This window comes from Scyliorhinus canicula, chromosome 3, assembly GCF_902713615.1.
Source record: "Scyliorhinus canicula chromosome 3, sScyCan1.1, whole genome shotgun sequence".
Classification (NCBI taxonomy): domain Eukaryota; kingdom Metazoa; phylum Chordata; class Chondrichthyes; order Carcharhiniformes; family Scyliorhinidae; genus Scyliorhinus; species Scyliorhinus canicula.
The window spans coordinates 177657396-177674041 of NC_052148.1; the positions used below are offsets into that span (position 1 = coordinate 177657396).

Sequence of the window (16646 nt, forward strand, 5' to 3'; positions counted from 1 at the left end):
TTACTGTCGAGTTGGAAGTGATGCCATTCACAAGCAATAGAAATGAATACAGTGTCTTCAATACAAAAGTAAGAATAAATTAGGAAAGTGTGACTAAATATTGAGGTAGTTATATAATGAAAATAAAAACAGTTATTTTGTTTGTATTTAATGAAGAACCGAGTATGACTGACTTCTGACTAAAACAGGAAAACGTTCAAAGTGAGGTTGTCCCTTACTGGCTATGACGGAACAGAAAATTCACTTCTAAATTTCAGTGCATTCCATTCTCTTTAATGTTACCATTACAAAATAGAAACATAGATAAAAGGTAAAGTCGCCATATTCCCAGATGACCACAGGCTGCTTTCCCCTTTTGGGGGGGGGGGGGGGGGGGGGGGGGGGGGGGTAGAGAGAGAGAGAGTGGACTGGAGGTGATTTAAACTGAGGATCACCACATCTCAGGTGAGGGGCCAGGTTGAGAAGACGATGAATAATCTGTATGCCTGTATGGAATTATGCTGCAGTCTCAACTTCAGCCTCAACAGCAAAAGATAAAACTGCAAATTGAATTCTCTTCCATTCACATCTTACCGTTAATTGCTGTCGGTTACATGCTGGTTGTTGTCCAGTTGGATAGGACTGCACTCAATTGTCCAGACCCTAAACTCGAGAAATTCCTGCCGAAACGAATCTGCCTATCTACTTCTCTTTCCGCTGTTAAGGCATCCCTTAAAATATACCTCTTTGACTAAGCCTTCAGTCATCTGCTCTAATACCTATGTGGTGCAGTGCCATATATTGTTTGGTAACATAATTGGGAAGCACTTGGGATGTTTTGTTGTATTAAAGTTGCTATAAAACAGAAGTTTTTGTTGCAGGTGCAAAGGCAACAAAAATATTCTGCTCCATGAAAAAAGCGATGAAGCACGTCAAGTAATCATAAACAAAGTAATCATAAACAATGTAATCATAAACAATGAGGAAACATGCAGAGGTAAGAGAGCAGAGCTACAAAACTCACTTCACTGTCTGCATCAGTGGCTTTTAGCTCAAATTCAGTGATAGTTTTCCTCACTCCCTCCTGCACTCGCATACCCGGGATCTGTACCACAGGCAGTGCATCATCCACAGGGCGAATAGTAATATAAAATGCTTGAGACACCTAATTTAACGAAGAAAAGACAATGCTCTATTTAGTCAGGAATTTCAGTAACTTCAGGCAGCATAAAAGGTGTAACTACTATAATTTTATTTATAAATTGTTACAGAATAAAGTAACAAAGATTAATATTGGCATTCAGTTCGCTTTACAGATAAAGGGGAAAAATGCCATGAGTTGACTTATAGAAAAATATCAAATTATTTATAAACATATGCAACTGTGGCCTACTGCATTAAAAATATACTGAAATATTGCATTTTATTCTAAAAATGTCATATTTCTCATGACTTGTAAAGTCATAATTTGATCAAACTGGAAATATAAGTATCTGAATCAATGGCTATTCTTAACTCCAGAACTTCTCGCCTATTTTAGTAAAAACAGCTTTACATCAGAGTTCAGCTGATACCATGGGGGGAAATATTCAATCAGCTATGTGGGTGAGTTTGTATGCAGACCTGGAAAATCATACAGTTGGAAGGCTTCACTGGCTCTCGATGCTTCAGTAACACGATTAGATTTTCAGAGGGACGGTTGGAGAGGCAAGCCGGCAACCCATATGGTCAATTGGCCATACGTTAGTGAGGATGTGAGAGGCATGCCAGAGCCACAACCACGAAAATAACCTCAACACCCTCACAAGGCTCAGCCAGTTCTTTGGTCCAAAATTACCACTGATCTATTTACTGTCAATGGAGACGACTTTAGTTTGATTCTTGACTCCATCAAGCACCTGGCTGTCAACTCAGGAGAAGTCAGGGGGTACAGTCCATGATGTATGGTAGAAGTACAAGCTAAGGTTAATCTCCCGCATCTGTTCCAAATTCTCAAATCCCTCTATTACCTCATTCAAAGAAACCCAACCACTTTGATCGCTTTAACCTAACATTTTGTAGGCATTCTCTGCTGCTCCTCTCAAGGCCACCACTAGCGACTTCATATTCACCTGCAGTGCACTGAAGACTCTGCAACTTGTCATTTCCATAACTGCTTTCAAAACCACAGTCTCAGAGACCTTGGCCGGGATTCTCCGGGTCGGATTCTCTTGCGCCGATTCTCGGGAGCTGGCGGGATTCCCGCCGCGCGGTCGGGGGCCGTTGGAAGCGCCCCCCCCCCCCCCCCCCCAAGCGATTCTCCGGCCGAGTGGCCAACGAGTTCGGCTGAGTCCAGTCGGCATGGGTTACTCAGGTCCCACACGGCAGGACCTGGAAGGTGAGTCTGCGGGGGCCGTCCTAGTGGGGGCCAGGGTGATCCGACCCCAGTGGGGGGAGGGTGGCTCCCACGGTGGCCTGGCCCGTGATTGGGGCTTACTGATTGACGGGCGGGCTGGTTCCGTGGGGGCCTATGTTCCTCTGCGCCGGGCCCCTGTAGAGCTCCACCATATTGCCCGGGGGCCGGTGCGGAGAAGGGAACCCCCGCACATGCGAGGAATCATGCCGGCTGTAGCGCGCATGCACAAACTCACGCCAGCCGTAGCGCGCTTGCGCAAACTCGCGCTGGCCGTTCCGCGCCGGCTGGAGCTGCGGGGACCACTCCGGCGCAGACCTAGCCCTCTAGGAAGGGGAGCATTCCCCATTATCGGGAACTGTTGACGCCGGAGTGGTTGGCGCCGCTTTTCACGCTGGCATGGGGACATAGCCCCATTATTGGAGAATCCTGCCCCTACTCTTTGACTCTCCCATCCTGATCCATGCTGCTGCCCATTTTGCTCACCAGCTTTGACTCCCCCATTCCTCCTTTAGCTATGGTGCTTTGCATCATTGTGTTAATACATATGGAGCATTTTAGAATGCAGATTGTCAGTCACAACATGGCTCCAGTCGTTCAACTGCTCCAATAAATGTCAACTTTTACTGTACCTCGTTGACACCATCGGACACTGAAAAGGTGAAATCGTCAGAATGTTTTTCCTCCTCACTGGTGTGGACGTACTGAATGCTTCGAGCCGCAAGGTCAGCCTGAGTAAAATAGCTAACCTTTGATCCTTTTGGAAAGAATGAAACATTAATAAAATGCAAAGAAGAACATTCTAGGTTGAATGGTACAAATATGAAATACACTTTTGAAATATTTCACCAGATTTGGCAATCTAGCTGTTGTTCCCATTAACCACAAGGATTTTACACAAGTTTCAGCTGATTCGAGGGAGACTGGGTGAACAATATTTTGGAGCTAGGCCATGTGTGGGATTCTCCGTTTCTGAGAATAAATGTTAATGCCGACGCAGAATTTGTGGACTTTCATGACAGCAAAACAGGCATCGAATGTTGATCGATTCAGCAACTGTGGAGGGGCTAGCATCGGCACCACGTGGATCACAATCGATTCCAATGCCGGGTCTCTGATTGACACTTAGGAGGCTGACAAGTTGCAGCCGCATATACACACTTCACTCCCCACCCACACCATCCCAGCCAACAAGGTGGCATTGGTTGTGCTGGGTTGGCTAGGGCCAGAGGGCACCTAGGGAGTGGCCTGGGAGGACACCCATATGGCCCCTGGGCCTAAGTTCACAGTTAGCAGCGTGTGCACCTGCATAGTTGCCTTGCCAGCTGTGGCAATGGTGTTCTGTGCCCATTCATCCCAGCCCCACAACCCACCCCCTAGCCACCTCCGGTACTCCCCCCGTCCTTGCAGAAGACCCCCGGCTAGTGGCACAATGCTAACAAATTATGGCGAATTTTGGACACTTTCCGTACTCCCTCTCTCTGCCTCAGCAACCATGTCGCCGGTTTCACGACTTTTAAAAGCACAAGTGAAACGTGCCATGGGGAACTCGGCCCATTGGTGGCGGAGCGTCATGGAGTCCTCAGAGAATACCTGGTCTGGCCCACTAATGACATGCAAATAGTGTTTACTGTATGTGTGTTTCTGACTGCATTGATGCTGCTGTCGAGGTGATGGAGAATTGCAATTTGGAGTCAGAACCTATTCTCCGCCCAATCGTGGTTCGCGATTTTGGTGTCAGGCCAACGGAGAATTCCGCTCCATTGTGTTATTAGTTTCAGGAGCAAGTTTAGTAGTTTCGACCTGGCACAGTTCCCCAACATAAAGATAAAGAGCCAGACAAAAATGTCTTTGTTTATCACTAGTTAGCATAAATAGATATTTCTGCTTTTGGTTCATTATCGAACATTAATTTATTTTATAATTGTCCTCTAAAAGTGACTTACACCTTGATGTAACTTACACGTTGAAGCTTGTAGAGTGACTAAGGCTCCAACAAAATCACAATTAGGGAGAAAAAGACAAATCATAAATAAATTATTTACAAATCTTCTGTTTCAGAACCACAATACTAAATGAAAAATATATGTCTGAAAATGCTCAGTTTTGTTCATTACAGTTGCAATTAATTTATAAAAATAATTAACATCTTTAGATCAGTACTCTAGTTGGTGTAGTGATGATAGGTTATTGATTCATTGGTGCCTTATGTATTGAATGAGTGCATAGCTAGAGAATGGGATTTTTCAAAAGGCCTTGACTGTGAAAAGATAATTGTTTTAGATAATGAATAAACTGTCACGACTGCAGAAATTCAGCAACAAATGTTTCATACAATGAATGGACCATTGTATTCCAGTGCATGTAGTAATAAGAATGTATCAATTAAGTAGTTAGAGCAAGATTGATGGATAGCCATGGCGTGAGAATCCCCTTCTCGTAATGCAGTGCACGTAGACATTAAATTATTCCTGACAGACACCAGTCAATCTTAAGTAATGGCCAATGTTTAATTAGTAAATTGCCCTCTAAGTAACAGGCATCTATTTGAACGAGGTCACAGCTCAGAATTAGAAACCAGTGAGAGTAAATGAGGGACTAGTCCATAGATAAGGATTCCCTTGGGAGTAAGACCTCGTGCAAGGCTCGTCTCCGAGTTTCTACTTTTCCAAGTTCTTGAATAATTTCATTCATTTGTTTTAAAGTGATTTATTCGTGTTTTTTGATTAATGAACTCTTTGCCATGTATTTGAATATTTTGTTTCTAAGTTTTGATTTAGCTCTTATCTAAGTGTGTTGAAGTGAATCATTAGCAATAAAGTTTGGACACCACCAATCAACTGTACAATCGACTCTTATTAGAAGATAGAATAAGAGATCCTACAAGTCTGGACAATATCACTCCTGGAAAACACAACTAAATTATTAACTTAACCCTCACAGAATTAAAATAAACTGTATTTAAAGTATACATATATTAATTCACTTAAATGCTACTGGGTCACAGGAGTTTTCTGGTCCAGATTGGAGCAGGATGTCAATTTCCCTCACTTCCAAAGGAATGTGAGTGCCGAGGAAGGAAAAAAACAGGCATGTTAAAGGTTCATGGAGATGCCACCTTGTGGATTGTCTTAGTTAAATCCAGGGTTCCTTCTTCAGTTCCCAACATAAATCATGGATGCACTGTCAATTTACAATTTAAAGACTGTAGGCATACTTTTGACGCTGAATAATTATTGAAAAAATAAAACTAGTCCTGTCATTTGAATAAAAACAGAAAACTCAGCAGGTCTGACAGCACCTGTGGAGAGAAACAGAATTAGTGGGCACGATTTAATGGGAAAAAAGAGTCCCGTTTTTGGCTTGTTCAGCGGGGTGCTTCTGGGCGCCTGCAATGTCGAGAATGACACTATCAAACGGGACTCTATTTCTTTTCTGGCCTCAGAGAGAAAACCCAGCCGAGGATGTAATTACCTTCATTCCCTGTGCTGACGAGCGCAGCTCCATCAGCACAGGAAGAGATCAAGGTGCCATTTTTAAATGCCGCCATGCTTTCTCAAATCCCCCCCCCTCCCACCGAGGACATCGGACCCCCCACCCCATCTCATAAGGGCAGGGCCACCCCCGAGCCTGATCCTTGACAATCTGCCCCCAGGGCACTGTCATCCAGACACACTGGCAGTGCGTATGAGGAACATTTGAGGGCTCTGGGTCTATACTCGTTGGGAGTTTAGAAGGATGAGGGGTGGTCTTATTGAAACTCGCAGGATACTGCAAGACCTGGATAGAGTGGATGTGGAGAGGATGTTTCCACTTGTAGGAAAAACTAGAACCAGAGGACCCAATCTCAGACTAAAGGGACGATTCTGTAAAACCGAGACGAGGAGGAACTTCTTCAGCCAGAGGGTGGTGAATCTGTGGAACTCTTTGCTGCAGAAGGCTGTGAAGGCCAAATCACTGAGTGTCTTTTAGGCAGAGATAGATGGATTTTTGATTAATAAGAGGATCAGGCGTTATGGGGAGAAGGCAGGAGAATGGGGATGAGAAAACTATCAGCCATGATTGAATGGCAGAGCAGACGCAATGGGCCGAGTGGCCTAATTCTGCTTCTATGTCTTACGATCTTATGGTGCCCTGTGTGGCAGTGCCATGGTGCCAGGCTGGCAGCTGGAGTGCCACTCTGCCCAGATCCCAAGCATCGAGGGGCTTCCGATGGCTTGGGAGACCCCCCCACCCCCCAAGTGCTGTTACGCTTGGTCCACATTTGTGTGGACCACTGCTCAATGGCGAGGTTTCCAAGGTGTGGGTGTTCGATCACTGGCCTTGGGAGAGTCTGGCGCAGACTTACTGCTCACTTAAATGCGCAGAACTGGATCCCATCCAGTGAGGGCGAAATCTAAATCGCGATGTCTCGTGAGATTTCACGAGCCATCCCAAGCATCGCAAATCACGCAAGATGCCCAACATTCCAAGTCCGAATCACCCTTCTGCAGAAGTTCCTGGCGCAGTCATTTAGTTCTGAAATGTTAACTCTTTGTCTCGCCATAGATGCTGCCAGACATACTGAATTTATCCAGAATTATTTTTTAGTTCAGATATCTAGCATCTGCAGTAATTTTGCTTTTATTTCAGGCTGTTATTTGAATAGTTTCATTACACTTGTATCCACTTAGGTATCACGACACGTGAGCTGTCACTTCTCCAGAGTTAGAAATGACCTATGAGTTAAGTTATCCTTGTTTTTTTTACCTGGAGAAGCAGCGTGCTCAATGTGACCCAACTGGGGTTGTTTGGTTAACCTGTATGTCAGTTCACCAGGTTCACTATCCTGGTCAGTAGCTGACAGTTGCAGGGTTGTTATTTTTTTCACCGTGTTTTCATCCAGCACCAAGCCTTTATTAACTACAATAGATGGTGGAAGCTTATCTTCTGTAAAATGAAAACACAAATTTATGTTAATAACCAGAACATGCAAAAAAATAAAGTGGTTCCATTGCTTAACATGAATATGATCAGGACACATTAAATATGTGAAGTTAAATCTCACTAATGAAATGTAGGGTCGATAAACCTGCAGGTTGCAGTCCTGACAGTTACACATCTGCGGCTGCCCTCCAGAACTGACTGTGCCCATGGCAGCCAAAGGTTTTGTACAATCTCCCTCAGAAATACCCACTCTCCTAACCTTAGAAGGGACCTGGCATAAGGTCACCAGAAGAATGCCTGAGCACTGATAGAACTTGCAGCCAGGATCATGGCCTGAACCTTTGAAGCGACTTCTATAATATTTACTTCAGAGTGACCTCCTTACAAAATTGTAGCTTCCTTCTGAGGAGGGCCAATTGCCAGACCAGCCTTTCAGCCCAACTGGTTTTTGCAGCACGTTTCCAATGTCGGGTGAACTACGTGCACCTGGTGTGGATATTTTCCATTGTCAGACTAATGAAGGAACTTTTGTCAACCCAAGAAAATCTACTGGGATCAGTGGCAGAGTTTGTTGGAGGGCACATCCTGGCAACTGCCCTAATATTGCGCACTACCATGGATTTTTGGGGCCTTAATGTTTTCAGTGTTACATAAAAGCAGTTAAACAAAGTAAATGTTAACTTTTTCACGGTGATAATTTACAATTAAGAGAAACATGAAAGAGTCTTTAATAACAAGAATGATGGCACTCTTACCCAGCACACTAATGAAGAAGGATTGATCAATTAGTTTATTTCCATCTGGATCAACCACATCGAATTTGAAAGCAAAACTTCCACCAGGCTCTCCCTTTTCATGTCTATACTCTACATATCCTGCAATGCAGAAAAAGAATCATTCGTGATTAAAATATTATGGTCATTTAGTGTTTCAATTTGGTTTGGACTATTTTATCATAATACTTTAAAATTTAAATTAAGTTCTTGGAAGTTTTAAAATCATTCAAATTGTTTAAAAAGTGACAATGCTACAAAAAAAGTCAGGCTTCCTTTTCAGGAAAATAATGGAAAAATCAATTTCTCATCAACATCAAATTATTTCCCTATAATCTGGAAAGCCGATAAATATTTCAGGCAGTAATTGACGGACAGCACAGGCCTAAATTTTTGTTACCTGTTTTCAGTAACTGAGTTACATTTGAGCACCATGAATGCAGATATTATTCCTTCTGTAATTTATTTTCCAGTTAACAATATCAATAAATAACAAATTAATGGCAGTGTCATTTCTCAACCCAAGATAGAGATGTATTTTGTTAAACAGCAGCGTTATTACCAGTATTTCAAGCCTGACTTACCTTTGTTAATATCAGCTTGGGTAAATCTTTTAATGGGTCCCCTGATTGAAATTTGAACCAAATTGTCATTTTTAGACATCTGCAAACGCCCAACAGTAGGATCTTTGGTTATGACAAACTTAAGCTTTTCATCGTCAGAATCAATATCTGTAGCTTGCAGGTGCTGTTGTGTGATTACTGATACGGAGCCTAAATATAAAAAAGTGATTACTTCATTAAATCAGCAGAAGTTGTCTGATTGACAGGTCTTTTTTGTTTTGGATGGTACACAATTTTCCATTATGTACAGTATTATCTAGTCTATTGCCTAGTTTGAATGTTTGAAAAATCATGCACAGTGCCCCTTTGATTTCCCTCATGCACTTTGTGACCACAGGGGCATGGAACTAGCTTACATTTCTATGTATATTAGAAAAAAATAGAAACTGCAGATTCCACAGGCAATAATCCATTTGAAAGGGAAGTTTATTTTTCACTGAATCCCTACAGTGCAGAAGGAAGTCATTCAGTCCATCGAGTTTGCATCAACCCTCTGAAAGAGCACCCCACCCAGGCCCACTTCACTGCAACCCCATAACCCCTCCTAACCTCTGGACACTGAGAGGCATGGCCAATCGACCCAACCTCGAGAAAACCGGAACACTCGGAGGAAACCCAAACAGACACAGGGAGGAAGTGCAAACTTCACACAGTCATTCAAGGCTTCAATCGAACCCGGGTCCCTGGCGACGTGAGGGAGCAGTGCTATCCACTGTGCCACCGTGCCATCCACAATAGATAGAATTGAGACAGAATTACTGCAGATTCACTTTTGCCTTTTGTTGGAAATTTAATGCATTTTCTCCCCTATTGTGCTGCAGTACGTTTGCACTGTTCTGTGATCTAAATGTTCCCTATCGTCATATGGGCGAAGACAGAGAATGTTAGCAGGGTATTCAACATCAGAGCATCGTAATAGAGCCAAATGTTGCTCATGGCTATGTTTACAATGGACTTTCCAGCAGAGGTTCCTGGATAGTAGTTGTGAGTAGTAACATAGTAACTATCGCCCTGCTACCACCACATGCAAACAGTGATGGATCAGGTTGCACAAGAAGTGCTCTGTGTTCATCTGTTGTCACCTGCATAGCTGGACATGTTGATTTAGGTCAAAACACCTTACTAAAGTCGGTGACTAACAGAATCCTTATGGAAAATTTTAGATCAGATTCAAACTTTTCTACTTTTGAGTTTAATGGTGTGAATTTTCCTAGGTATTCCCCTGCTCATCCGCCATGATTTAAACAAATGGGCTGTGAATACCGGGGGGAAAATGGACCAAGCATTGTTTGCCCAAAGTTTCTGGAGCTTTTCCACCAAAGTTGCAGCGAAAAAGAGGGAGAGCTTGGGTAGGAATTCTCCCCTTCAGAGTTTTCCAGATTACTTGAACTCTTATTCTTACCTGCTGAGAACTGTAGGCCACGGTTGATTGCTAATCTTGGCGTCTCGTTCTTCTGCTTTTCCACATAGAACTCCATTTTCCCATTTTCTGTATACAGGCCATCTGTAAAGGCAAAGCGGAACTCATCTGACTGCACGCTGGTCCCATCGTGGGTATAAACAATGAGTTCATCCAGCACATCTTGGTAGGTGAAGGAGGAGCCTTGTGTCAGCACACGACCATTTTCCAGAGGCTCTGAATAAAACTGCCTTTTCCGTAGTTTGCCTGTCATGTTCAATTAAAATAAATAAATATTTATTTAAACAGCAAGTGTTTCATGCTGTTAAGAGCATTACAGCAGCACAAAGTGTTGAAGTAATCTATGTAAATGCCACAAAGCAGTGGCATTTCGATTGATACCTATGATTCCTCATGTAGTATGTTCCTAATTTTATCCATGTTGTCATCGGAAACCAGCAAGTAAAGAAGTGAAAGGACTCATTACTGCAGCCTGAACTCATGCAACTTTCAGCAGGTAACCGCAAGTTGCATTTATAGAGCACCTTTAATACAAAGAAAAATGTTCCAATGTGATACACAGATTGGTATATAGACAATGACCACCAAGCCAGGAAAAAAAGCAATTAAAAGGGGTGATCAATTGCTTGGAGGAAAAGATAGGAGGTTTCTGAAGAGGTGGTGGGGTTAAATGAAGGAATTCCAGACATTAGGTTCCAGGCAGTTGAGGCTTGCATCGCAAAGCTGAGGAAGAGGTTTTTTAATGTGAGGATTTGGGGGACAAGGGAGCCAATGTGCATTAGTATGGAATGGAGTGGAGAGTGGATGGAAATTAGTGAGGACATGAAGTGTGCAACAGTAATTTCGAGCTTATGGAGGCTGAAGGCCCAATGAGAGGGTCCGCACCAATCAAGACAGGAGGGCACTGTTCAGACAGAAAGGAGAACGCCGCAGAATGGAGGTGCCCTTGGAAGCAGGAATAAAGTTTGAAAAATGGAGAAGGCATCTAGAGGACTCAGAGTAAAGGGGAAACCCCTCAGTTGGATATATTTGGACCCCACATGCGGCCTTACCAACCCATGGCTTGGTCATTCAAGCATCAAGTTCTGATGGCTTACAGTGCAGAAGGAGGTCATTCAGCCCATCGTGTCTGCACCGGCCCTCTAAAGAGCACCCTACTTAAGATCCATGCCTGCACCCTATCCCCTTTATCCCCATAACCCAGTAACCCCACCTAATCTTTTTTGGACACTAAGGGCAATTTAGATGGCCGATCCACCTAACCTGCACATCTTTGGACTGTGGAAGGAAACCGGAGCACCCGGAGGAAACCCACGCACACACGGGGAGAACATGCAGACTCTACACAGACAGTGACACCAGCCGGGAATCGAACCTTGGAAGCAGGAATAAAGTTTCAAAAATGGAGAAAAACGAAGCATGTAGAAGACTCAGAGTAAAAGGGAAACCCCTCAGTGGGATTTATTTGGGCCCCACATGCGGGGAAACAATTGTGCTAACCACTGTGTTACCTTGCCGCCCATACCATGCCGGTTGGGAGGTCTACTAGGGAGGAAGAGATGTAAAATGTAAATAAATTGTTTAGAAACTAGTTGCTAATTGTAGAACTAGAACACAAATCAGGTTGTGGTTGTTAGTAGATATACAGCTTGAATGGAGATAAGAATTCTGAGGAAAACCCAACAGCGCGAGGTCATGGTTGGTATAATAGCCTTCAAGGATGTGCCTTTGTTAACTTAAATAGGTAATAAACATAAAAAGATAAGAAATTTGAGATAAAAGGTGTAAAGAGACCAAGAAGGCACCATGTTTGATTCTCGTGTGTGCTCAATTACCTAATTACATCCGGAGCACCAATAGGAAAATGGTAATTGGCCAAACAAACTCAGGCTAGGAAATAGACAACAGCTGTGGGGCTGGTTCCCATCATACTCTGCTGGTATATTCGCTACAATTGAATAGCCTGTAGGACTCATTGTCGGTCCTCACATATGAACCAAACTACTTCTCTGATACATCAGAAGAATCCACTGTTGAGCCATATTTCACCAAGGAGTCAACATCTTCAGGAGAGTGTAGACAGGAATGGAGGAAAATTGATAAATAGAACAAATGGACATTGAACTAATTTAGGCCATTCCAAAGTAATTTAGGGAGGGTTTATCAAAAAGTGATTAAAATGTAGTCATAGTGAAAGCATGTACTGAGAGTTCACCACCACTTGGAAGGAGTGCAAAAAAAACCCTGGCAGCCTCCTAGCTGGTTCTGGGAGGGGTGTGCTCTTTTGCAGCGGGTCCATGGCCCACAGAGAGGCTGCTGGCCAATGGCCACCCCATAGCTACAATGCTGCTGCTGGAAGGTACATCTCCTAACCATCAAGGCCTGCCTCACTCCAACATGGTGAATTTAAAAAAATACTTCCCTTAGCTTTGAGGGGGCCCCCAGCATTGAAGCACCCTCTCCTTCTTACAGCCTGAGCAGTGGCCAGCTCTCTCACTAACACTGCCAAACCTGCCACATTGCCTGCCCCCTGATTGGGCCAGCAGGCCCACAAGGCAGGCCATCGTCCACAACTTGACGATGCTCCCGCACGCAGCCTTTGAATTGGCGTCACTAGTAAAATGCCAGCCAGGGCCCTGCTTCAACTCTTGCGGGTCCAGGTCACACTTTAGCCCTGACAGCACAACGTATCTTTCGATAATATTCTGGCCAAGGTTGAGAATTTTAAGGTTAGGCCAGCTTGACTGGGGGCCTTTCCTCCCCAGTGATTCAACTCTCAAATTCCCTGTCGAATTCCTTACTGAAATCTATTGCTGGACTTACCGTGGCTGGGTTTTTTGGTCACTCTTAAAACCAGTTCATTCTCTGGTGTGTCCTGGTCCTGGAGACTAAGGGAGGTGTTCCTAATCACAACACCCGTTCCTTCCTTTACTTGCACAGTTTCAACACTCATCTTGGGTGGTTCATCATTCTTTTGCTGGTGAGAGAAACAGAGAAAACAAATTCATTTCTGGCCTTCTGATAATATGTATATGTGGAATAAATTCTACAATATTAACAGTTAGCAGCAATCGGCTTGCACACACAATACAATTGGGTGTAGTACCGGCAGCAGTCACTGCCTACCAAGTGTCATTGCTGAGCAATGAAGAGTTGTTGACCTCTGATTGGCTTGCAACTCCAGGTGGGTGGGGTGTCCCCACCTGGGACCTCAGGGAAGGTCTGAGTGGCATTTTATATGTTGGACCTTCTCCAAATTGAGACTACGAGGGTCGCTCACCAGCTCTCCAGCCTGCAGGGAGGCCCCTGTTGCTTGAATTAAATTCTGCCCTCTGTTTCTACTTGTGCGAGAGACCATAACGAAGGGTCGGAAATACAAGATAACCACTTTGGCACCATTGATGCAGACAGGTATGTGTACGATACTTCACTTGCTGAAATCAATGAGCGGCTCCTTAGTTTTGCTGATGTTGAGGGAGAGATTGTTGTCATTATACTATTTCACTAGGTTCTCTATCTCTCTCTTGTGCTCTGGCTCATCATTGTTTGCGATCTGACCCACTCCGGTCATGTCATCAGCAACTTGTAGATGGAGTTGGAGCCAAATTTTGCCACACAGTCGTGTGTGTATAGTTAGGTGAGGTTATCAGGATAGGGTTGGGAAGTGGGCCAAGGGAGGGTGCTCTGCCGTAGGGTCAGTGCAGACATGCTGGGCCGAATGACCTCCTTCTGCACCGTGGGGATTCTATGGCAGGACTAAATGGCCTGCTTCTCTTTCCATGCGGTGACTGGGAACTAGAAGCAATGGGAGTTGGATTGTGTTTCGGAATTATAAGTCTCTCCATGTATTGTAGAAAGTGTATGGTCTGGGAAAATTACAAAATGGCACTTGATCCGAAAGGATTGAGATGAGTAAAAGAAATTGGGGAAGGTCATATATTTGGTAGTACTGGAGGTTTGTGTTGGAGAGCAGTTTTGGCCCTTGGGTAAAGAAGAATGAAGACTCCAAGACTTGGTGAATGTCCTCCTCCTAGATGTCTCAGAAGAATATCCATCTTCCCGGTATTGAGTTGGGTAGCTTGTTTCAGCTAAAGGCTTCAGAGGTGTGAGGTAGTGCATTTTAGTAGAAAAATATTGAAATAGAAACTTACTGGAGGAGAGGAGCAGAAGAGTTTATAGATACAAATACACCATTATGAAAGTAGTAATGCAAGTTAATGAAGGACAAAAAATCCATAGAGGTTCATTTTTAGAGGGCTAAAATTGAAAAGCAGTGAAGTCCTGTTACACTTATATAGAACCTTGTTTAGACCGGATATAGAATGCTGTGTACAAAGTGCAATAAAAACAAAGGGAAGTTTATTACCAGTATTATAATGTTGAAGTGGTACACTGGAGACTGAATAATACCATCGGTCACATAGAAGTCAAAGCCATCTGAAATCGGCTCAATGCTGCGATGGACACTCTGCACATAGTAAACATTATTGTCGAGAATATCCTGCACGGAGAAGGGCACATCAGGACTGATGATGACAGCTTGATCGGCTCTTCCTTCTATCAACAGAACCAAATACGAAATCACAATTAACTGACAGCTTAGGAATTAATCACAAACATGTTCTGGACATTATATAGTTAAAAATCAACCCAACCGGCTGATCCCATTCTCTCGTCTGGACAGATCAAAGCTGGCTATATTCAGTACAGACCCCAATATTTACATACTTAAAAACAGCTTTTATTGGCCAAAACATTATAACTGTTGCATTGACCCCAATTTCACTACTGGTTATAGCATTTCTGTTTAAGTACTCTGTTCATTTTGGGCAGAAACTGATGTGTTAACTCACTAGTTCACACGTTATTACGATGCACTGTAAAAAAAAAGCCTTATTAAAGGTAAAACTCTTCCACCTTTCCAGTGAATTTGTGCTGACAATTTATTACTGTAATAAATGGCCCAGGAAAAAGAAAACATACACCGGGATGGTAGGCGGGTGAATGGGTGGTTTCTGAGAGGAGGGAGGGGTTTTGTGGCCGTGTTTGATGATCGAGGCTGGCATAAAAACAAAATGGCTCAGTTTTGAAAACTATCCAGTAAATATAGATCTCTGGTAAGGTCAGGCGTTTTCTGCAGTATATTTCTCTCTACTGCAAGGTTTAGATCTGCAAATGCTCATTATGATTTAGAATTGAAATGAAACGGTTTCAAAATGGAGAATGTAGGGTTTAACTGCACGAAGGCACTTTAAACTTTTCATGTGAAACAGATTATTTCATTGATGTTTCAACTACAGCACACACATACACAGCCTTACATACCACTAATTGCATGCATGCTGCTACATTCTTCTATTTATAATATTTTATTTTAAATATTCACCCGCTTAACCACCCCAGCATACCCCTTCTTTTCCTGGGCCATTTTTAATATTTTATTCTAAATATTCAAAAATGGATCATTCTAATTGCATTTGATTCTACTTGGGTATTTCTGAAACTCAAATATTAGAAGAATGAAGTGGCTTCGAAATATAAGGGGCCGGATTCTCCGCTGTTCGGATTCTCCATTGCGCCGGCAGTGCACCCACGCCCAGGGATTTCCAGATGGCATGGGGCTGCCCACAATGGGAAACCCCATTGGCTGGCTGGCGAGATGGAGAAACCCGCTGCCCGTGGGGGTGTACCGCACCAGAAAATTGAGGTGGCGTGACGGAGGATCCGCCCAGGTTTTCTCCAATGCATATTGGTTTTGCCATTTTCCTGTACCCTCAGATCTCCCCTCATCCACCTTTCATGGGCATGGTCCCCCTCAGGCCCCGTCCCTTGGCAGTGCCACCCTAAAACCCAGGCACTGCCACCCAGACACCCTGGAAGTGTCCCTGCAAGCCTGGCACTGACATCCAGGCACCTTGGCAGTGCCAGAGTGGCAGTGCCAATGTGCCAGGCTAGCAGTGCCAAGGTGCCCATGTGCCAGAGGGAGAGTTAGGATGCCACCCTCCCTTGCTCCGGACCACCCTGGGGGCCTCCAATGGCCTGGGAGACTTCCCGAGGTGCCATTATTCCTGGTTCACATTTCTGTGGACCAATGTTAAACGGGACCACAGCAAAGACTTCCAGTGACGGACGCTCGTTCTCAGGCCTCTGGAGAATTGAGTGGCACCATATTTAAATGAGATCATGAGGTCTCGTGAGATCCCGCGAGGCGTTCAGAGCTCGCAAATGGCCTCTCGCACCATTTAACGGTCTCGCCGCGTCACCATGTCAGGTGTGTCAAAGCTGTTTGATCACGCCCCTTAAGTTTGTTTAATATTTCCTTGTATATAGAATTTTATTACAGAATTTACAGTGCAGGAGGCCATTCGGCCCATCGAGTCTGCACCGGCTCTTTGAAAGAGCACCCTACCCAAGCCCACATCTCCACCCTATCCCCATAACCCAGTAACCCCACCCAACACTAAGGGCAATTTTGAACACTAAGGGCAATTTAGCATGGCCAATCCACCTACCCTGCACATCTTTGGACTGTG

The 16646-nt window shown here is 44.0% G+C and overlaps 1 protein-coding gene across 1 annotated transcript in view; it reads right to left on the minus strand.

The window, feature by feature from the left end:
* The window catches only part of fras1 (Fraser extracellular matrix complex subunit 1), a 601677-nt gene that overhangs the window by 111669 nt on the left and 473362 nt on the right, over positions 1 to 16646 (minus strand). Inside the window, exons 42-49 of the mRNA XM_038791813.1 lie at positions 14480 to 14670; positions 12937 to 13090; positions 10096 to 10359; positions 8655 to 8843; positions 8053 to 8172; positions 7121 to 7300; positions 3004 to 3128; positions 1004 to 1144 (exon numbers count right to left, since the gene is read on the minus strand). Of these exons, the coding sequence (XP_038647741.1) occupies positions 1004 to 1144; positions 3004 to 3128; positions 7121 to 7300; positions 8053 to 8172; positions 8655 to 8843; positions 10096 to 10359; positions 12937 to 13090; positions 14480 to 14670 (1364 nt within the window). The remainder of the gene's footprint in view (positions 1 to 1003; positions 1145 to 3003; positions 3129 to 7120; positions 7301 to 8052; positions 8173 to 8654; positions 8844 to 10095; positions 10360 to 12936; positions 13091 to 14479; positions 14671 to 16646) is intronic.